General features: G+C 42.7%; 1 protein-coding gene across 1 annotated transcript in view; it reads left to right on the top strand.

Annotated features, from left to right (window-relative positions):
* VEPH1 (ventricular zone expressed PH domain containing 1) overlaps nucleotides 1-24,256 on the top strand; it is a 529,573-nt gene that overhangs the window by 184,446 nt on the left and 320,871 nt on the right. The window contains exon 7 of the mRNA XM_044289371.1: nucleotides 14,514-14,734. Within this exon, the coding sequence (XP_044145306.1) occupies nucleotides 14,514-14,734 (221 nt within the window). The remainder of the gene's footprint in view (nucleotides 1-14,513; nucleotides 14,735-24,256) is intronic.

Below are 24,256 nucleotides of genomic sequence, written 5' to 3'. Positions count from 1 at the left end.
GTCTATCAACTCCCCGTTTATGTCCATACGTGAGGATAGAGTAATTCTTAGACCAGATCCAAAGTTCATCCCCAAGGTACCTTCTAAGACTAGCAGGTTGCAGGAAATTTTCTTGCCAGTCTTTTTTCCAGACCCTAAAACTGAGGAAGAAGATAGATGGCACTTATTGGATGTAAGAAGGTGCCTGATCCAATACCTGGAGAGATCAAAGGATTGGAGAAAATCCTCTTCCTTGTTAGTGTTATACACTGGGGCTCGAAAAGGTAATACGGCCTCCAAAAGTACCATTGCTAGGTGGATACGAGAACTTATTTCCCTAGCCTACTCTTGTTCTGGTCTTTCTCCTCCACTGTCCCTGAAGGCTCACTCTACCAGGGCAATGTCTACCTCCTGGGCAGAGAGGTCTAACGTCTCTATTGACCAGATCTGCAGGGCGGCCACATGGGCTTCTCCTTCTACCTTCTATAAGCACTATAGGCTTGAGCTCGACTCTGTTTCTGACCTTCTCTTTGGTACTAAGGTGTTAGAAGTGGTCACCCTCCCTTGAATTCTACGTAATCTCTCTCAGTGGTGCTGTCGTGGGGGAGGGGAAAAATGATGATTACACTTACCGGTAATCGGATTTTCCTGACCCCACGACAGCACCCGTCTAATTCCCTCCCTAAGGTGGTGGTTGGTGAAAAAATTCACGTGGTGTGATGCAAAAAAAAAAAAAAAAAAGGATATATATATTGTGTTAACCTAAAGGGGAGTCCCTCTCATGCTCTGTAAACCCACTGAGGTGGGAGAGTGGCTCCACCTTTTTTATGCTACAGGTTTCCTGTCCATGGAGGCGGAGCCATCTCTCAGTGGTGCTGTCGTGGGGTCAGGAAAATCCGATTACCGGTAAGTGTAATCATCATTTTCACGCACAACCATTTCTAGGGTTTAAAAGAATGGTGTGAAAAGGGAAAAACATCCAGTATGCGGCAGTCCTGTGGGCGAAAATGCCTTGTTGATGCTAGAGGTCAGAGGACAATGGGCTGACTGATTCAAGCTGATAGAAGAGCAACGTTGACTGAAATAACCACTCGTTACAACCGAGGTATGCAGCAAAGCATTTGTGATGCCACAACACGCACAACCTTGAGGCGGATGGGCTACAACAGCAGAAGACCCCACCGGGTACCACTCATCTCCACTACAAATAGGAAAAAGAGGCTACAATTTGCACAAGCTCACCAAAATTGGACTGTTGAAGACTGGAAAAATGGTTTCTTGAACATGACAATGAGTTCACTGTACTAAAATGGCCCCCACAGGGACCAGATCTCAACCCAATAGAGCATCTTTGGGATGTGGTGGAACGGGAGCTTTGCGCCCTGGATGTGCATCCCTCAAATCTCCATCAACTGCAAGATGCAATCCTATCAATATGAGCCAACATTTCTAAAGAATGCTATCAGCACCTTGTTGAATCAATGCCACGTAGAATTAAGGCAGTTCTGAAGGCAAAAGGGGGTCCAACACCGTATTAGTATGGTGTTCCTAATAATTCTTTAGGTGAGTGTGTGTGTATATATATATATATATATATATATATAAAAAGAAGAATGACACCGCAGCACTCCGTTTAGTGAAAAAAGTGGGACCCTTTATTCACCTATGCGACGTTTCGGTCCGCTTGCTGGGACCATTTTCAAGCAATACAACATTGTGAAGACTGTGGATATTTATGCAGTCGTGGCTAATTGTCTTGCATAAGTGACAATTATTAGAACATTCAAAAAACAAAATATACAGTACATATCATCAGAAAAAAATGTGACTTGTCTGGAGGGTAACAAAAAGTGAAGCCGTAATCGGTATATACAAAACACCCAGATATACATATTCATAGTTATTACAATCAAAATACATAAGTGACAATAAACTGTGAATCATCATCACCTGTAAGTGTAAAAAGTTAACAGGACCAGGCGTGGAATCAGGCGTGCTCAATCCTGGAAGGATACAATGTAGCGAGTTACAATGTAGCGAGTAGCACACCTTCTTACACAGTGGATATAAAAAGTCATATTATATCTCCCTGCTATCTTTCATCGTATGACATATTACAGAGATGGTAGGAAGGAAACATATTAGTTCTGTGCTTATTTTTTGGCAAACAGGAAAAAAAAAAAAAAAAAAAAAAAAAATATATATATATATATATATAAAAATATATATGTATGTATATACATATATACAGTACAGACCAAAAGTTTGGACACACCTTCTCATTCAAAGAGTTTTCTTTTTTTTTCATGACTATGAAAATTGTAGATTCACACTGAAGGCATCAAAACTATGAATTAACACATGTGGAATTATATACATAACAAAAAAGTGTGAAACAACTGAAAATGTGTCATATTCTAGGTTCTTCAAAGTAGCCACTTTTTGCTTTGATTACTGCTTTGCACACTCTTAGCATTCTCTTGATGAACTTTTTTTCCTGTTTGCCAAAAAATAAGCACAGAACCAATATGTTTCCTTCCTACCATCTCTGTAATATGTCATACGATGAAAGATAGCAGGGAGATATAATATGACTACATACAACTACTTGTACAACACTAGAATAGACATTGCATGAGACTTTTTTATGCTCTTCTTAAATTTTCATCACAGGAACAGAAATACTAAAATAAAGGAATAGTAAATCCACCATATGATGGACACCAACAGTGTCTGACAAACCCCATTGATTTATAATGTAGTCCATCGTGATATGCAACAATGTTCTTTATTTTGACTGGAAGAATGGTGGTGCATAATGTGCTATTCTTCTTTCAAATGAGCCTATGACAGAAGTGTGAATAGAGCCTAATACAGCTATTCAACATACAAAATCAGTTTGAAACTAATTCCTTTAAATAACTGTAGCTTAAAGTGCCACCTACATTTTTTCTCCCAGTTTAAACAAGATAGTGACACATATGGTTTTTTCTAATGGTTTAATTTTCTGATTGTAGATTTTTTTTGTTTTTGAGGCATGCTGTGTGCAGAGGTCACTGTATAAGGAAAGAATAGATAAGCTGTAATATAGCCTATTGTGAACAGTGGATCTTGTGTTATCTGTATATAGGTAATATCAAATGATGAAAAGTGGCACCTACTATTAGGCATAGAGGTCCGTGTTAAGCCTGCAGGATATTTAGATTTTTTTTTATATAGATAGTGACATGGAAAATTTATTATGAAAACTTGACTCAAACAATAGGTCATTTCTGATGACACATTCCCTTTAAGTAGAGCAATTTCTTTAGTATCACTGAAATCTAAATTGACTGGAAAGTAAAACTTCTGTCATGTCTCAAAGTAATTACTTTGTATTCGATCCAGAGAGTAACAATATACTCTCTGACGGCTCAATGGAAACAGCTAACTAGAAGATCAAGGTCTGCAAGTTGATATTCTAGTTGTTAGTGAATACATTGAGAGAGACACTAATATATGGTGATGACATTCCCATCAGCACAATAGCATATCGACAATGCAGTTGACACATAGAGTATCTGCTGTTTATTCAGCTGCTTTCTACTAGTGAGGAATAGTGGAATACTGTAAACACGCTGCTCTTGGCAGCCTGAGAAGCGGAAGTATTGACCTGTGCTAAATGTGGTCCATATCAGACTCCTGTTCTCAAGTGATGAGTTGATATTTAAGAACTTCCTGACCTAGGACTCAACAGGCACTGACCACTTTTTCACACAGCTGTTAATTTGAATGTAAGAAAATGACACATATTTACTGATATATTATACAGCAGGGCTCGACAAATCCCAGGCGCCAGGTCGCCATGGCGACCAGGAATTTAGTCCTGGCGCTTGGGTATTTGTCAGCCCGTTTTCAAAGGTGCCTGGGCGATGGGTGCGGAGCGCCGTTCTGTCCGGAGGCAGCACAGGAGTGGAGATGAGCGGAGAGCTGTGTGACGGTGCCTTAGGTTCCCTATACCCGGCTGCTCTTTGGACACGCTCCCTGCCCATGGCTGAGCGTACGCCGCGGAAGTCCACTGTGACAGACGTGATGAGGAGAAGCGCCGCCCTGCCCCCAGCGGGCTCGGGCCACCCATGTGCTCTATAAGTGGAATGCAGAGTCTGGCCTGGCAGCACGTTAAGCAGCTGCTGTGTCTGATGGGCCGGAGGCCTGACCTGCTGTGCGGGGGCCATAGCGCTGACCTGCGCCCTCTTCGTGGCTCTCAGGTTCACCTGCAGGTAACTTACACGCCTCCAGTGCAAATTACTACTACTCTCATCCAAGTGAGGCAGGAGCCTGAGGTGTCAGCACATGTACACTGTATGCCATAGTCCTATATACTGTACATATATCATGGTCCTGTATACTGCATATGTAACATAGTATACAGCACGTACACTGAATGTCAGTCATATACTGTACATATACCATGGTCCTGTATACTGCGTATGTAACATAGTATACAGCACGTACACTGAATGTCAGTCATATACTGTACATATATCATGGTCCTGTATACTGCATATACCATACTATACAGCACATGTACACTGCATATGTAACATGGTATACAGTATTATTGGGGGGCTCTATGGAGAAGTGTGGGGGGGCACTATGGGGGAATCTACTGGGGGCTTTATGACGCGGCTCCTCCTGGCTCCTAACTTTTTTAGCTGGCTCCTAGATTCCAAGGAAATTTGTCAAGCCCTGTTATACAGGTTATTAATTTTACACTGTTGATTTATGTTTCATTTATCTTTGACATGTCATTGTCATTGTATCTAGGCAACTTAAATTCAATCAGTCATGTCTGACTTTGCATCACTAGACATTTACCTTATATGCTAATTCTTCTGCACAATGTTCTTTATAAGAAAACGTATTTATTCATGGCATGACTTCATATATGTATAGCTTGATGATGATGTCAAATATACTTGAGCAGACTGTACTGTATAGCTATCAAGGTTGGCAGAGGAACCTGGCTATGTCCTGTTATAATAAGCCGTTATAACCTACACTGTACATAAACATGTTGACTGCAAGAGGATCCACTGTTCCCTAATGTTGAAGCACCTTATCTACTGCTTCTGTCTTTCCGATGTTGCTTTATTCCTCACTGTTCTCCACTTCCTGGTCCCAAACCATGCACATGAAAAAGCTGGAATTGCCAATCACTGACTGAGCAGACATTTCTAGCCATATATTGTGTGTCCAGTTGGGAGCAGAAAGTGGAGAACAGAAGTGACCGAAGCAGCATTAGAACAACAGTTAATACATTTTTAATACATTTTTTATTCTTTAACGTTCAAGTAGGTAGTATAAAACTTTCATGATTTGTCCGCTGCCAAGTAGATCTTGAGTTTAGACAACAATTGTGAACTTGGTTGGATCTGTTAATTTAGGAACAACAGAGGAAGACATTATCAGTAGAGATGCATGTTATTGGTTGAATTTCAAGAAAAAATATTTAAGGTTATGTGATATGGGGCATTGTCCTGCTCAAAACACAGATGGAGAAACTACAGCTGTGAAGAGATTTACATCATAGGCACTACATATACAAACATACCTCTACAATTACACCAGCCTGCAGTGGAGACATTAAGCTTGATAGATGCAAGGACTTCTGTGGATTTCCTCTTACCTTAGACCTCCGTGTCCCAGAATGTGAAACTGCAACTGGAGTACATCAAATCAGACAATATTTTTTTTAAATGTGCCCATGCCTAATTCCTTCCAGTGCAGCTGTAACAGAACTCTGTCAGCCAGTTGTAATGTTATGTGCAGTGCTTTTGTTTTATTGCACATTTAGAAATTTCACATTTAGGCTACATTCACACGAAAGTGGTGTTTTGTGGATCTGCAAAACATGGACACAGGCCCATGTGCGTTCCGCACTGCTTCTTTGTGTAGCATCATGGGAAAGTCAAAAGAAATCAGCCAAGATATCAGGAAGAGAATTGTGGACTTGCACAAGTCTGGCTCAACCTTGGGTGCAATTTCAAGATACCTGAAGGTGCCTCGTTCATCTGTACAAACAATTATAGGCAAGTACAAACAAGATAGGAATGTCCAGCCATCAAACTGCTCAGGAAGGAGACAGGTTCTGTGTCCCAGAGATGAATGTGCTTTGGTCCGACAAGTGCATATCAAACGAAAAAGAACAAAACAAAAGACCGTGTGAAGATGATGGCTGAAGCTGGTAACATTGTGTCAATATCCACAGTGAAACGAGTACTGTATCAACATGCTATGTTGATGGCTAATTGCCAAGTTGGCGCATTTTCACCAAGGTTACCCCTTAATTTTCCTCCAGTGAGGAGTGAACCGGACGAGCGGATTACATATCAGTCTACCAGAGGCTGTTAGTTACATTTCAAAGTAGTTGTGGTAGCTTTTGGAGCAAGATTTGTTTGATGTTATATCTTTTGCGATGTTCCTTTTGCTGGAAAAAAGTGAATTCAGACTATCTAGGTTGAGAGTTAAGGTTATCCTCCATAGGGTTGCAAGACATTACGCTTGCCATGGAGAACATAGGTTATGGGGAGTTAAGATGGGATGGGAGAGGAGGGATAGGTCTAAGGTTCAGTTAGCTGCCATGTTCAGAGCTCTCTCTATCCTGCATCAGGGTTCTTGTAGTCCAATCTGTAGGTTCAATCTATTAACCATCTTCCTTAATGGCTAGCTCACTGAAAATTATTTTCTGGAATGTGAAGGGCCTAAGATCACCCAACAAGCGAATTATGATTTTAAGGCATTTAAAACGTCGGAAGGCCGATATTGCCCTCCTACAGGAGACACATTTATCGGACGTGTATTTTTTTAGAATGAAACATCTGTGGGTGGGGGAAGTCTTTGGATCGGCGGCAAATGGGAAAAAAGCTGGAGTCCTTACTCTGCTGAAGGGCAATCTCCCTTATAGCACAACTATTATACACTGGGGAGGATATATCACCTGCACCTCACTTCAACAGGGAGGGATCTCAGCATATACAACATCTATGGCCCGAACGAAAATGACGTAGACTTCTTTAACTCTCTGGGGTCCAGGATCAACAATAATTCTGCCACCCTTAAAATCATAGGGGGGGCATGAACACGGTTCTAAGCCAGGAGAAAGATAGAAAACGGGAGAGAACTGACATACAGAAACTGGGCACAAAAGATGTAAGATTATCCCACCTGCTATATGATGCTAAGTTAACATACCCGTGACGTGCCATTAATCCTGAAGGTAGAGAATATACCCACTTCTCTTACACTCATGCCTCTTGGTCACGCCTAGATTATATATTGATAAACAATAGGGAGTTGGGCAGGATCCTTGATCCAAAAATTGAGGAAATGGTTATATCTGACCACGTGCCAGTTTCTATCCACCTGCAAGAAAACATCCCTACAGGAGATTACTTCTTATGGAGATTTCCTTCCAACTTAATCTCAGATGAAAACTTCAGAGATCTTCTCAGGGGGTAGTGGCTAGATTATAAACAAGATAATGGTGACACTCCGAACATTCAGAGTTTCTGGGATGCGGGGAAAGTGGTTTTGTGTGGGAGAATTATGGCGTACATGTATAATAGGAAAAAGTTCATTAAAAATAAATTACTTGAACTGAGTGACAGGTTGAGATCAGCTTATACAAGTTTCCAAAATAACCCCTCTCCTTTATTACAAACTCAATGGCGAGCGACCAAAGGAGAGTATAAATCCTGGCTCCAGAAATGGGAATTCATGTCTCAATCTAAGTTGGAGGCAAAGTTATATAGACATGAAAATAGGTTGGGAAAATTACTAGCAAGATTGGCACGGGGACAAAGATTAGCAACAAATATATCGCTTATTAAAGATGATCGGGGAATTGCAAAAACTCACCCGAAAGAGATTAACACGGTTCTACGAGAGTATCATTATGACCTTTATAAGGAACCCGGAACACCCATACGATGGTAAGGACTGGCTAAAAGATGTCCCGTTGCCAAAGCTATCGGCCAAAGATAAAGATCACATAAATGCTCCCATTACCCCAGATGACGTCATATTTAGTATTAAAAACTTGACCTTAGGCAAGGCTCCTGATCCTGATGGCTATTCTGGCGAGTTCTTTCGTATCCTCTCCCCTAAAATAGTGCCAACTTTAGCCCAAATTTACACAGGTTATATGCAAGGAAGAGGTATCCCATCCCAATCAAACACAGCTCATATCAAAATACTTCCAAAACCTGGGAAAGATCCAACTTTGGCTTCCTCGTACCGGCCGATTTTGCTGATCAATTTAGATTTAAAAATAGTTTTGTAAATTCTAGCGGATAGATTAGCAGCTATAATGCCAAAACTAATCTCGCCAGCACAACTGGGCTTCATACAATGGAGGTCGGCAGTCACCAATGTATGTTAATTTCTGACACTATTAGATGAGGTTAAATTACGTCCACAAATGCATCCATCCCCAGCCATAGTTACTATAGATGCGGAAAAAGCTTTTGACAATGTGGACTGGGGATGGATGCATACGGTTCTGGACTCTATGGGATTTGTGGGTCCTTTTTGGCAATATCTCCAGACCCTATATGCCGATCCTCATGTGAGAATTCATACACTGGGTTTTCTATCAGAATCGTTTAGCATGAGGAAGGGCACCAGGCAAGGCTGCCTGCTCTCTCCTCTCATATTTAACTTGGCACTAGAACCCATGTCACGTAAACTTACTCTGGACAAGAGTATTGCGGGCATTAAAATAGTAAATTTAGAACTTAAACATGCTGATGATCTTTTAGTTTTCCTGGAACATCCTCATAAAGATCTGAAGGCGCTGTTTCAGCTCTTATCAGATTTTGGGAACATCTCTGATTATAAGGTGAACGCTGCTAAGTCAGAGATTTCGTTCCTAAGGCATAACGGCGCTAGGCCATCTAGTGTCCCATTGGAGGTCCCAATTCAAATAGCCACCAGATCAATAAAATATCTAGGCATCCACATCGGGAGAAAACTTGAGTCTTTGTATTTACTGAATTTCCCACCTATAATCAAAAAAATTCTGACTGATTTACAACGTTGGATGAATTATCCTTTGTCCTTAGGGGGCAGAGTACAACTTATAAAGATGATTTGTCTACTGAAACTGTTATACCCTTTACAAAATATCCCCATTCTATTGAAGCATTCAGATATCAACCTTCTAGAATCCATGTTCCACTCTTTTATATGGGCGAATCGTAGACCCAGAATAGCGCTATGCAAACTTCAGCTACCAAGTATATTGAAGGGCCTATCCTTACCCGACTTACGATGCTATAACATGGCTTCGAGATCTTTGGAATGATCAGGACAAGAGGTGCCTCTCTTTTTTTGAAATTAAAGGAAAGTACCACACATTAAGCGACCAAAATTTGCTAGCTTACCTTCAGTTAATGAGTTTTCTCAGATCTAGGGTAGTGATGTTAAATGTAGAATTTAGTCACAACTACTTTGATCAGGTTATGGGACATGGGTCTGGGAAAAGAAAGGATTTTCCTTCCTTGGATACTGAACATGTGATCCTAACGGGATGGAATACCATTAAAAAAGGTATTATTAACCAAGGTTGGAGAGAAACACATTTTAGAATGATTCATAGAGACATTTATGGATTCCAATTTTCTGCAAATACCCAATCCCCAGATAGGTTGAGTGGCTGTCCCAAATGCAACCTATAAGGATCAAATTTGAGCCACGGATTGTGGTCTTGCCCGGCCTCAATAGCTTTCTGGGAAGTAGTTAGAGCTCACATAAAAAAATACTTAAATTTATCTTTGCCTTTGACTCCTGACTTAGTTCTTTTCCACTCCGTGCCAGATGGAAAGATATTTCCACCAGTGATTCATATTATAGTACTGACAGCAAAACGCTGTCTCCTTCAGCACTGGCTCCATCCCCAAACACACGAAGTTCTGTTTTGATATGGAGAGAATCGAAGCGGAACAGCTTAAAGGGAAATATACAGAGATATTTTTTAGGAGATGGGAGTCCTTTATTAGAACAGTTTTTTCAGGTGCTGAGTTAATCAGTCTGATGAGGCCGTTTACATCCACAGAATGGTACTTAAAGAGGAAAACCGCAAACTCATTAGGTAAACTTCAGATAGACTAAAAGATGTGACGACATGAACTTAGTGAGAATTAGAGAGACATAGGAGATAGGGGAATAAGGGAGGGAGGGTTGGGGTGGAAGGGTTTTAGTGGGGGTTCTGGGTTACAGTTACACTGTGTTGTACTTTGCATCTAAATGTATTGTACTGTGTTCCTGAACTTGTAAAATATTTTATAAACATTATAGTACAAAAATAAATATATAAAAAAGTAATTCTATACGGAAAATGGCAAAACGGAAAAAAGTCCAAATGGCTGATTCGTCGTTTTTCGGTCGCTTCTCCTCCCACAAATTATTTTTCTAAAAAATATTCAAAGCTGTACACCCCCCAAAATGGTATCACTGAAGACTACAGATCGCCCTGCAAAAAATGTTCACACAGCTCCACACGCATAAATACAAAAACAAAACCCAGGAAAGCCTTGGTATAACTCTGTAGGCTGAAATAAGCAAAGGCTTGTTTCATACCAGCGTTAGAGGCATGTGGCAGATCCAGGACAGAACAGTCTGCTGGAGTCCCCCGGATCCAGCATAGTCGGAAAGTGCCACCTGTCCGCCGGAACCCATTGACTATAATGGCAACAGGCAGAGATTCGGCCACTCCCTACACATACTCTGGGATTCAGCCAGACAAAAGTTGCTGCACGCCATGTTTTTTTGCCCAACCTAATCCTGGCATATATGCCAGAACAGCCTGCTGAATGTCTCCTAATGCTGCTGTGAAAATAGCCTTATACACCTACTTCTTTCAAGGAATCAAATAAAGATATTCCATCTGAGACACTTTGTCACCAACAACCAGAAAGACCAGAACTGGCCTCTGTGCGGCAGATTTATCAGAATTTATGTGGAAACAGACAAAAAAACATGTAGCTTGTCAGCTTAGATTAAAATATTGTAATCAGAATTTAGCACTAAAAACTTTGGCATAATATTGATTTGATTATATTATCTCTTTGAAAAGAATCAGAGTAAATATATCCACACCACCCTCTAAAAATACACTTACATTTGGTCTGGTTATCTAGACTCCATGAACACAGAGTGAATTGATTCACTGCCATAGTAAGCATGAACACTGGTCAGTGTCCAAAAGCAGAGTCAATGTGTGTGACTACATGCTACTGCAGAGTATCTGGGCCAGGACCAGACGGCTGTGATAAGCAATGAATAAGCTCATTGAAGCCTGTGACTTGTTCTCTGCTGATAAAGGATGTAAAACCGTAAGATGTTTCTTTTCAAAGACATCCAACTATTGCATAATCTTTTCGTTAGTTCACTTTAGCTGTTATCCAGGATCCTGAAGATTTGCAAAAACTAAATAAATATTGCTTAGTAAACGAGGACCCTGTATATAGTGGTAGATTTGCTATACTTTGCATATGTATTTTTTTAAAGAGCTGCAGTGCAAATAAAGGTCTCTTTTCTGATTTTAGTTGATATATCTGCAACTTTGTTCTCACCTAGAATGGAAGGGTGTGGTGCTTGGTTGTGATTGTCTCCTTCCTCATTTCCATGACCCTCATGCCAACATGAACTCTACTTTTTTATTTCCTGTCCAGGTTCTCAGGCTACATAATACATAATGATTCAGTACAGAGGTCCAAACCTTTTATACCTTGTAACTGACTCTATCCTGGCCATAGGCTATTTTTATAGTTGTGGATTCCATATTAGAACAACGGCATATGGTCTATGACAAGACACACAGCAGAGGCTCTCAACTCAAGTCATTGGTTGAGGATCACCACTGTCTTATAATGCCTTATTTCCACATGTATTTGGACAGTATCAATCTCCAGTAAAGCTCCACAATCTTAAAGGGGTTCTCTAGGAAAATTTTAAAGAATCACCTTGCAATTTTAGTAATATTCTCACTGTTCAGCAGTGCCATCATTTCCATGGTCTCTGCGCCAGTCACATGATGCTCCTAATGGTGTTTTCTTAACTTCATCTGATGCCTTGGGCCTCGTTTTGTAGCTTTGCTTCTGGCCTGGGCAATGTACAGGAGATATTATGTCATGTACATTGCTGGTTGGAAGTCTCGCAGGAGAAGCAGTGTTGAATCGGCTGCCAGCACCAAAAACATGTGAACCTAGTTTTTTAGGGTTTTAAACAATTGGATTTGTGGTGATGACATCTGGAATGGTGAGAGGATGGCTAAAAAAGTATAAAAAAAAAGTATAAAAAAAAAGTATTTGGTGCACATCTCCATGGGACTTTAGGTAGGTTTTACCAATTTTCAACATTCAATAAGGGTACCGGAAAACCCCTTTAAATAATTTTGACGAGTAGTGTTTTCCCACTCTGTTTCAGAAATGTGAAAGGATTCTCACATCATCTGTTAATTTACTGTTTATTCACCTCTGATGGAGTAGTCACATTATCTAAACTACTGTATGCACGCACCACAGTTACTGCAATATTTGTTCTTTCTGCCTTATTGGCTAAAGCTTCCAGCTGTTCTTTTTATAGGGGTCTTAAATATTTGTTTGGAGGTTTAATCCTGCCTTCACATTGTAGGCTTCCATTATTTCCTTGTAGAAAGCAGGGCGGCACTACCTTCTGGAGTTAGCGGTGCACGTGTCCGTGGAATGGCGTCCAATCAAACGTTATAAGTGAGAAGACCGGCACTTCGCAGCGTTGTAAATCAAAGGTATGATTTATTGGTCACATATTATAATGGCATAGTGACGCGTTTCAGTACTAATGTGCTTTCATCAGACTGCAAATGAACATCTTACTTACAGGCTTTTTATACATAAATGAAATACAAAGGAACTGACATAATCAGAAAAGCTCCTCCCCCTCATTAACAAAAGATCATTGTAACATCGAAATTTTCTAATCGAATGTATTACAATATTCAGTAAATCAATCCCACTCTATATCTTCGAAGATTTTCAATCGAAAATAATCCAAATTTTCGGTAATTAATCACGCTGAGGAAAAAGGAAAATATATTTATAAAAATTTGTAAGGCAGTGTAGGAAGCAGGACACATTGTATTCACGATTGAGACCCCTGGGTTCCATCGTTTGTAAACGATGGATCCAGTAAGCCTCTCTTTTCAATAATAATTTATTTCTGTCGCCCCCTCGACAAGGTAGCGATACCCCCTTAATAATCTGATACCTTAACTGCGAGATATTATGTTTTCATTTTCATGAACAAAAACATAATATCTCGCAGTTAAGGTATCAGATTATTGAGGGGGTATTGCTACCTCGTCGAGGGGGCGACAGAAATAAATTATTATTGAAAAGAGAGGCTTACTGGATCCATCGTTATCAAACGATGGAACCCAGGGGTCTCAATCGTGAATACAATGTGTCCTGCTTCCTATGCAGCAGGACACATTGTATATAGATATAGAGTGGGATTGATTTACTGAATACTGTAATACGTTAAATTAGAAAATTTCGATGTTACAATGATCTTTTGTTAATGAGGGGGAGGAGCTTTTCTGATGATGTCAGTTCCTTTGTATTTAATTTATGTATAAAAAGCCGGTAAGTAAGATGTTCATTTGCAGTCTGATGAAAGCACATTAGTGCTGAAACGTGTCACTATGCCATTATAATATGTGACCAATAAATCATACGGTACCTTTCATTTACAACTCTGCGAAGTGCCGGTCTTCTCACTTATAACATGAGATGATGACTAGTCAATGAAGAAATAACAAAGCAATCATTCGTAATAACATACCAATCAATTAGTGTACTAAAGGGTTGCGCGACAGTTTTTAAAATCTACAGAGAAGCATAAACGGTCTTATAAAACACAGTAAAGAGCATCAATCACCTTCTCCAGGTCCTTCCGTTCCAGCGCTGCAGGTCTGGTGTCTATTGAAACCGAAGTGATGACATCACACCCATCGTTCACATGACCACTCAGCCAATCACTGCGGTCACGTGTAGTTCATACCATTGTTTTATTAGCCTGCCTGCTTCCCTGAAGATTTTTTAAAAAAACTGTTGGACAACCTCTTTAAAGCACTGTAAAATATGGTAAAACATGCAGTATCTAAAACAAATAATAGGGTCACAAGTTGTATGGGACAAGTTGTAGTCCAGTCTATGGTCCCTTGAAGTGTAATTCTGTTTTCAACATTACAATGTAAGCATGTGTGCATGGAGCCTTTATGGCGGTGCACAGAATCTGTATGACACCTGTGCTGCCAATCAGGTGGACAAAACTAAGCCATACTACTGCTGTGTGCTTGATTTGTAAATCTGCATAATGGGTACATTTGCTGGTTTCCATTACTGCTTTTAGACAGACTTCAAACTAATATAAACTTTGCCTCAAAGTCTTTATATTTGCTAATATTAAGCAGTTATTGTGTATTTGTTGCATAAATTATTTTTTATTTGCAGATGATGGCAAAAACATGTTTGACGTATTTGGTGAATCAATTGAATAACATGGAGCATTCATTTCATCACATTCTCCTGATGGAAATTAGGAACATTACAAGCATATTTAATGAAATTCTAGGCATTCAAGGCAGAGACATGTACAGAATGAGTAACAGCCTGACTGCAATAGCCAAAATTCTGAATGAATACTTAAATCATGAAACTCTACCAGCTTGTAGGTAAGACCTCATTTTTTATGAGATGTTATAGTTCAAGGGGAAATTACTGTATTTGGATCAACAGATTAATCATCTGGTTACTAAACCTAACACTATTGTATTGTTGTATTGTATGATCCGTCTTACAAATGCATTGAAATGCCGGATCCGTCCTTCCAGTGTCATCCAGAAAAACGGATTCAGCATTTATTTTTTTCAATTTTTTCCCCGGTCTGTGCATTCTGGTATTTTGAATGCCGGATACGGCACTAATACATTCCTATGGGAAAAAATGCCGGATACAGCATTCGGCAAGTGTTCAGTTTTTTTGGCCGGAGATAAAACCGTAGCATGCTGTGGCTTTATCTATGTCCTAATCAGTCAAAAAGACTGAACTGAAGACATCCTGATCAATCCTTAACGGATTGCTCTCCATTCAGAATGCATTAGGATAAAACTGATCAGTTCTTTTCCGGTATTGAGCCCCTAGGATGGAACTTCTATGCCGGAAAAGAAAAACGCTAGTGTGAAAGTACCCTAACCCTGGGGCTTCCATACGTTACAAGAACAGGAGTTGAGCGTTTCAGACAGTTTCTAGTAGTCAGAACCCCACCTCTCGAAAATATACTTTTTAATTGGAATACTCCTGTAAGCTAACTTTAAGGTTTCTTATTTCAATACTGTAATCATTTTTTATACAAGCCAAACATTATTGAAACAATTGCATTTAGATTTCGAAGATTTTGAAGCCAAAGTGCTTATATCCATTAACTTCCAATATCAAGTAGAACATGTCTGTTTACAACATAACATATAGTAAGGCAAAATAGCCATACATAGTACATGTGGAGCAATTGTTTTTCATTACCAATTAGATATGAGTGTAATCCTATGTACAAATCTGTCTTGTTGCATTCAGCTGAGCTGACGTCATACATTCTAAAGATGTTTGTCCTCTTTCCTATCGGTGGCCCGATTGTGTAGAAATTGGGCTTTTTATTTAATGCTAATTAGCCCTTGGGTGCAACGAGGGCGGTGCCGTTGCACCTCACAGGCTCCATTCCTTTTCCTTCCCGGACGTGCCCCCACCACTTTGACTGACAGGGTCAGGCACCGAAGTCATACTGATGCCTGGCCCTGAAGCCTTGTGAGTGCGCGTTCGATTTGTTGTTCTGCACAGGCACAGTACAGCGTCCATTGGCTGGCGATCTTCTGTACTGTACCTGTGCCAAACAGTGAAGCGAACAAGCAATAAAGGGCCAGGTCCTGTTGGTCAAAGTGGTGGGGGCACAGCCGGGAAGGAAAAGGGTCAAGGTACCATGAGGTGCAACGGCACCACTCTTGTTGCACCCAGAGGCTCATTAGCATAAAAAAAACAGCCTAATTTCTCCACAATAAGGCCAATGATGGAAATGGGATCAAACCATTAGAATGTATTGAGAATTGAGTATTGCTGGCTGCACACATTAGATAGCAATCAGATGAAAGACTATCACTGCAGACTCAGTGTTTATAGGGAACCTTTCAACAATTTTATGCTACTCTATCTATCTAGGTCCGTATAAGCCGGTGACAGGGACCCTGATAGAAACGTTGGGTCACTAACTTGACTTGTATTGTCATAGTAAGGAGCAGCTCTAGTGTGAGCCAAGCGCTGTAGTGTGCTCAATATACTGCTAGAGCTCGGGAGTCCCAATATTCGTGAGCCTCTGACTCTCTCTGCCCCCAGCTACTAAATGACACCCTTCTTCCTATACACAGTGTTGAGCAGACTCGAGCCCTCGACTCTGACCGCATATTTACCATTAGACAATCTGGTATTCATTAACTTGATTAGATCTGTTGATTTGTTTTCTGACGTTGTACTATTCTACTGCTGTTCATTATATTTATTTTGCCTCCCTCTTGCAAAGATTTCTATATATTTTTTACAAAAATGTATTGATCTTGATGTCTCTTTCTTTTTTCCATGAAGATGTACTGTATATGCTATTTGCCACTTAGTATGTTTAGATAATCATCTTCCAGATTAGATATGGTATGCAGATGCTCATGGAATGCACGTACATACCAAAATCTAGACTGCAGATGTAATTTGGTTCTGATGCAACATACAGATGGATGTGCCAATGAATACAGTTCTGTGCAAAAGTATTAGGTCCTTCCTGAATTTTCTCATTGTCGATTTTTTATTTTACTTCCTGAACAGGGTTATGGGGCCTTAGTGTCCTAGCTGTTGCTAACAGCATTTAGAGATATGTTTTTGGGCTGGATTTTAAAAAGTAAAATTTCATAGTAACATAGTACATAAGGCCGAAAAAAGACATTTGTCCATCCAGTTCGGCCTGTCATCCTGCAAGTTAGATGAGACATCTTGTGACCTTTTTACAACACAAAACTGCAGTAGCAGATTTGATAAATGTTCCTCATTATGTATAAATGGAAAGAATATGTCCTAATGAGTCAGTTTGCAATATAAATACATAACCATATATATATGTCCGGATAAAACTTACATTGGTGGCAGTGATAGCGCTCCCCTAATTTTGTGTTGAGTCCCAGTAGCTGCGTTCACTTCCTACTGCAGGCAGCGAATAGACATGCATGCACTGTTGTCTATTTTTTCCTGCTTGGTGCTGAACAGCAATCCCTCCAAGCTCATTTAATCTACAGTACATATGCAGGACAGGATGGAACTACTTAGAGATGGAGATGCCTGCCCACTAACCACCATGGAAGCAGTTTCCTACAGATGAATATAAAACCCCTTTAATTAAGATATTTTGCATAACAAAAGACTAAAAACTCATATGTGCACTCTGTTTTCATCATTTATTGAAGCAACAAAGTTATCCAACAGTAACTGACCCTGAGTGGAAAAGTAATTGTCCTATTAGTCGACCAATTAATCAGTAGGTTAAAAGGTCTGTATAGGCAATCAAAAGTAATTCCTGAAAAAGAAATACACTAGTCTGGATTAGAGGTGGCCTTGCGGTTCACCCGGCGGTCATTTTGGGGCAAGCTTTGCTCGTTGAACAAGTGAACATATTGCGATGTCCGCTGGCGCCATATTCTTTTGCATTGTGTCGAACTGTGACCGATGACACATCCATCAGGTGGGACAGGACAGACAATTGAGACGTTTCAGCACATGGACATACCCCCAACCCTATAAATAGCCCCGATTTGGCAGACATTTTACATTCAGTCTTTTGCCAGTGTAGGGAGAGGTTGCTGTGTGGAGCAGGGACAGACTGTTAGGGACACCAAACGCTAGCTAATAGGGCCGCAAATGTCCTTTTAAGGACTGGTATAGGTGTGCTATCGATAGGTGTGACTTAGTGAGGGGTGTAATATACTTATACTTTCTAAAATAGAAAGTATATTATAGTGCATTTGTATTGTGCAGTAGTTGTGTGCAGTTCTGCTGAGATACCGCAGCTAGATAGAGGGACAAACGCTATTGGAATAAGTAATTGCAACTGGGGTGATATACCTGCCTCCCCAAAAAAACGGATTGAGGGGTGTGATATACCTATAATATACCTTCTAACATGGAAAGTATATTATAGTGCATTTGTATTGTGCAGCAGTTGTGTGCGGTTATGCTGAGATACCACAGCTAGATCATTGAAACTGATGTGATACAGTGGCGTTGCTAGGTCTGGTGTCACCCGACGCGGTAGAAAATTGTGTCACCCCCCCCCCCCCCCTCCCTGAAGCAATAATTTTTTTGCCATATATGGGGCTATGGTGGTGCTACTGCCATAGGGGGCATCCGTTAGCTCAGCAGACCTCCCCGAGCAGTCAGAGCCTGGTCTCGGGAGGGGCACTAAACAATGGTGCTTATAGAACAGACTACACAGTGTAGCGGTATACTGTATATTGTGTGGCACAGTGTAGCGGTATACTGTATATTGTGGGGCACAGTGTATGTTATATGTGTATAACAAACATACTCCACATGAAAACTTACAATTACTTGGCTTGGCCCTTGGGGATCTCGGACGCCACTTCCACACTTTGGCCGGGAACTCGGTGGAGCTGCTGATGTGTTTTATCCTAATGAGAAAGATTTCATAATAAGGATTTGGAGAAGGGGCAGAGGGATAGCAGAGCAGGGAGAGGCTGGTGCTGCTACTAGGGGTCATACCATGGGGGAGTAATAAAGCCCACCATAATGCCCCCCCTAGTAGAAATAATTCTCCTTATAATGTGACAGTGCAAAGAATACCCCCTTGTAATGCCCCCCAGTTGAGCTAATGTCCCCATAGTGCCCCCATAATGTGCCAGTATAAAATACCCCTATATAGTGCCCCCAGTAAATTCCCACATAGTGCTCCTCTCCCCCCTTCCTGCTAGTGCCCCCCATAATGTACATGTATAAAATGCCCCATATATAGTGCCCCAGTAGATGCCCTCAGTGTCCAGCCTCTGATAGGCTGCCGGCCTAGTGTCCCCCATAATGCCCCCCAATAATGTGCCAGTAAGTGTCCCCATAGATGCCCCCATCATGTGCCAGTATCAAGTGCCTCTCTCCCCCCCCCCCACATGTCCCAGTATCATAGTGCCACCCCCCCAATGTGCCAGTATCAAGTGCCTCTCTCCTTCCCACCCACCATGTGCCAGTATCATAGTGCCAAACCCCCCCATGTATCAGTATCAAGTGCCTCTCCCCCCCATGTGCCAGTATCATAGTTCCATCTCCCCCCTATGTGCCAGTATTGAGTGCCTCTCTCCTCCCCCCAAAAAAAGTGCCAGTATCAAGTGCCTCTCTCCTCCCCCCATGTGCCAGTATTGAGTGCCATCTCCCCCCCCCAAAAAAAAGTGCCAGTATCAAGTGCCTCTCTCCTCCCCCCCATGTGCCAGTATCAAGTGCCTCTCTCCTCCCCCCATGTCCCAGTATCATAGTGCCACCCCCCCCCCCCAAAAGTGCCAGTAGCCAGTATCAGGTGCCAACCCCCCTCCCCCCATTTGCCAGCATCAGGTGCCAACCCCCCCATTTGCCAGTATCAGGTGCCTCTCTCCTTCCCCCCCATGTGCCAGTATTATAGTGCCAACCCCTCCACCCCCATGTGCCAGTATCATAGTGCCAAACCCCTCCACCCCCATGTGCCAGTATCAGTGCCAACCCTCCTCCCCCATGTGCCAGTATCAAGTGCCTCCCGCTCCCCCCATAGCAGCAACAGTCGGGTATTAAAAAAAAATAAAAAAAACACTTATACTTACCTCCATGTAAGCGATGCGATGCAGCCTCCTTCCTGTGTCCCGCCCTGTATGTCCATATATGGGTTTCGAACCCACAACCTTCTGTATCAGAGGCAAAGCACCTAACCACATGGACATCAGAAGTGCAATGCCTCTGACTGTAAAAATATGAGATTTCTACTGTTATAGCTGGCTAAGTGTACATCTATACACATGACAGCTGTCCCAGCACGCTCAGCTCTGCTATATCTCTATATATGATGTACACTTAGCCAGCTATAACAGTAGAAGTCTCATATTTTTTCAGTCAGAATTATTGCAGCTCTCATGGCTGTGTGGGTAAATGCTTTGCCTCTGATACAGAAGGTCATAGGTTCATAGGTTCGAATCCCAGCAGAAACTTTTCTGAAATACAAAGATAGAAGGTCGTGGGTTCGAATCCCAGACACATCCTCTCCTGAGATGACTATGCCTGGGATTCGTAAATGAGAAGTGTGCAAGTTGCCGGCCCTACTGGTGTCACCCGATGCGGTCCGCACCCCCCTTGCAACGCCACTGTTGCCCTCCAAAAAAATAAAACTGATTGAGGGGTGTGATGTACCTATAATATACCTTCTAACATAGAAAGTATATTATAGTGCATTTGTATATGGAAGCAGTTGTGTGCGGTTCTGCTGAGATACTGCAGCTAGATAGAGGGACAAATCCTATTGGAATAACTAATTGCAATTGGTGTGATATACCTGTTGCCCCCCAAAAAACTGATTAAGGGATGCGATATACCTGCTGCCACAAAATACTGATTAAGGGATTTGATATACCAGCTTCCAGCAAATACTCATTAAGGGGTTCTATATACCTGTTTACACAAAATACAGATAGAGGGGATTGATATACAGGCTTCTGCCAAATATTGATTGAGGCCTGCGATACACCAGCTTCCACCAGATATTGATTTAGGGGTTTAATATACCAGCTTCCAGCAAATACTCAATAAGGGGTTCTATATACCTGTTTACATAAAATACTGATAGAGGGGATTGATATACCGGCTTCCACCAAATATTGATTGAGTCCTTCAATATACCTGCTTCCACAAATACTTCTCTTCTATAGGGACTTTGTCACAGGGTCATTTTGAAAATGACAGGAAAAGGAAGAAGCAGGCAATTCCGCAGGGGTGGTAGGGGTCGGGCAGGTGCACCAGGTCGGAGCCTAAGTAGGAAGTTGGAGAAGGCGCATGCGATTACGTCAAAGGACGCACCAGAGTTGCTTGAGTGGCTCACTCAGCCTCCCGCTTCTGCAACCTCCTCATCCTCTATTTCTGCACCCTCCTCATTCTCTGCTGTGTGCACCCCCAAAGACACCACCACACCACGATAGCCCCTCCACTCGAGCGAGAAGAATTATTTTCCCATTCATTCCCAGACCTTACCAATGCGCAGCCATTCTTGGCATCGGATCAGGAAGAGGAGATAGCAATGGCCGCCACCCAGCAGTCTGACGACAGTACACAGATCAGCCCAAGGACGGAGGTCCCCGCTGTTGCTGCCTACCCCGAGATCTCTAATGTCAGTGGTGATGATGACGTGTCGATGGATGTCATGTGCGTGCCTACAAGAGAGGAAGAGGAGGGGAGTTCAGAGGGAGAGACAGAGCAGCAGATAGGGGGTAGAAGGAAGAGAAGCAGGCATAACTTGCAGTGCACAGGAGGCAAAAAGCAGACTGCAAATGTATCTGGAGCAAGCCATCCACCATGCACGATCACATTTGGCGCTTCCAGGACGCCAGAACATTGCTCCGCAGTGTGGGCTTTATTTAATGTGTCAGCTGCTGACAATAGTGTTGCCATCTGCAGCCTGTGCTGTCAAAGCATAAGTCGTGGTAAGCCCAACACTCACCTAGGGATGATCGCCTTAAGAAGGCACCTGGCCTCCCATCACCAAGCCCAGTTGGAGCCACACTGTCAAACCCCTCAAAGCCACACTCCCGGTGCTCAACGTCCTGCCTCTTCTCCTTCTCCTCCCATTTGTTCTCCACTCCACCTTCCACCGTGCGGTGGCCGCGTTCATCTGGCAAAAGGCAGGCTTCTGTGGCCCAAATGTTCGAAAAGTTGATGACGCTGGATAACAGTCTTTCCCAATGGCTGACCGCTGGCTTGTCGGAACTGATGGCCCGACAACTACTGCTATATAAACTGGTGGACACGGAGGCCTTTGGAAAATTTTTGCCCATTGGCACACCACAATGGAAGGTCCCTGGAAGGAAATATTTCTTCCAGAAGGGCATCCCAGAGCTATATGGCCACGTTCAGTGGCAAGTGAATGTATCTCTGGCACACAGTGTCGGTCCCAAGATACATGTGACCACAGACACGTGGTCTAGCAAACACTGGCAGGGAAGGTAAAAAACTTTTACTGCCCACTGGGTGAACCTTTTGAGGGCTGTCAAGCATGCAACCTGTGGCACCTGTGTGGATTTAGTGTTCCCGCCACGGATTGCATGCAGGCCTGCCTCTTTTTCTCCTCCTCCTGCTCCATCCTCCACCATCTCCTTGGCTGACTCCTCCTTTTTCACTGCTACTGCCTCTTCCGCTGCACCCCCAAGCTCCCCAGAACCTATTCGACCTGCCAGGTGAGACGTTGCCATACTGTGCTGCGGCTGTTGTGCCTGGAAGCCAAGAGCCACACCTGTTCTGCACTGCTTTCAGCTCAGCGGTCACAGGCCGATCAGTGGCTAACCCCGCTCAATTTGACAGTTGGTAAAGTGGTGTGTGACAACGGTGCCAATCTGCTGAGCGCGCTGAAACAGGACAAAGTAACACACGTCCTGAACTTAGTTGTGCAGCGATTCGTTGTCAAATACCCCAGGGTCCAGGACGTCATGAGGCAGGCTAGGAAGATCTCTGACCATTTTAGAAGATCTTACACGGGCATGGCTTGCCTTGCTGAAGTTAAGTGGCGACACCACCTGCCCGTCAGACATCTGATTTGTAACAGCCCGACGCGCTGGAACTCCACCTTTTATATGCTTGATAGGCTGCTCCAGCAGCAACATGTAGTTAACGACTACCTGTACAAACTCTGCAGCAGGACAGGTACTGGGGAGCTTGGTTTCTATTCACCACGTCAGTGGCCGCTCATGCGCGATGCACGCAGAATTCTGCGGCCATTTGATGAGATCACCAAACTGGTCAGACGCAGCCAGGGCACCATCAGTGACATCGTACCTTACACATTCTTTCTGGAGTGTGCATTTCGTTGCGTCATTCATCAGACCGTCGAGGAGCAGAAAGATGAGGAAGTCGCAATGCAGTATGAATTCCCAGGGGGGGTTACTCCATCTGAGACAAGTCTGCAGGAGTCTGAAGAGGAGTCAGAAGAGGATAGTGTCTGGGAGGAGGAGGAGGAGCAAGAAGAGCAGGCTTTAAACTTTTCTGGGATCCCTGGTGTTGTCTGTGGATGGGGGGAGAAGACTGAGGACGATATTCTCCTGGGCGATGAGCAGGAGCCAGGCCACTCCACCACTTCCAATTTAGTGCAAATGGGGGCCTTCATGCTCCAGTGTTTGAAGAGGGACCCCCGTATAAAAAGCATAAAGGGAAAGGACCAGTACTGGTTGGCAACGTACTTAGACCCCCGGTACAAACACAAAATGGCAGACATGTTACCAGCATCACAGAGGGCTGTCAGAATGCAGCATTTCCAGGCCTTGCTGCTAGAGATGCTGCACTCTGCTGTTGTGGGCACTGGCAGAGGAATTTCCACCTACAGAGAAACAGTTGCAAGTACCAATCCTAACGCGCCTGCAAGAAGAGGGCGGTTTGAAGATATGTTGGTCACTTCGGCTATGAGATCATTCTTGCAGCCAACCCAGCACTCGGGATCCAGTCTCAGGGAATGCCTAGACCTACAGGTGTCTGAATGGCTGATGTGGACGCTCTGAGAAACAAGGAACCCCTGGACTACTGGGTGTGCAGGCTTGACATGTGGCCAGAGCTGGCGCAATTAGCCATGGAACTCTTGGCTTGCCCCTCATCGAGTGTCCTGTCCGAAAGGACGTTCAGCGCAGCAGTTGGATCGTGACCGATAAGTGCACTCGCCTAGCTCACTACAGTGTTGACTACCTCACATTTCTAAAAATGAATGAGGCATGGATCTCGGAATTCAACACCTGTGACGACCACGTTTAATTGAATTTCCTCATGCCAGCCCACATATATCCGCCACGACCCAGAACAAAGAATGGCCCCTGTCTTATGTAAATACAGCGGCATAAAAGGCCTTTTCTGTCCGGTGAATGCCTAATGTTTGGGGCTTATACTTCACTGGCCTG

The sequence above is a fragment of the Bufo gargarizans genome, chromosome 4, assembly GCF_014858855.1.
Source record: "Bufo gargarizans isolate SCDJY-AF-19 chromosome 4, ASM1485885v1, whole genome shotgun sequence".
Lineage (NCBI taxonomy): Eukaryota > Metazoa > Chordata > Amphibia > Anura > Bufonidae > Bufo > Bufo gargarizans.
Note: the sequence above shows the minus strand (reverse complement) of the source record. Positions and strands in the feature narration are given on the sequence as shown.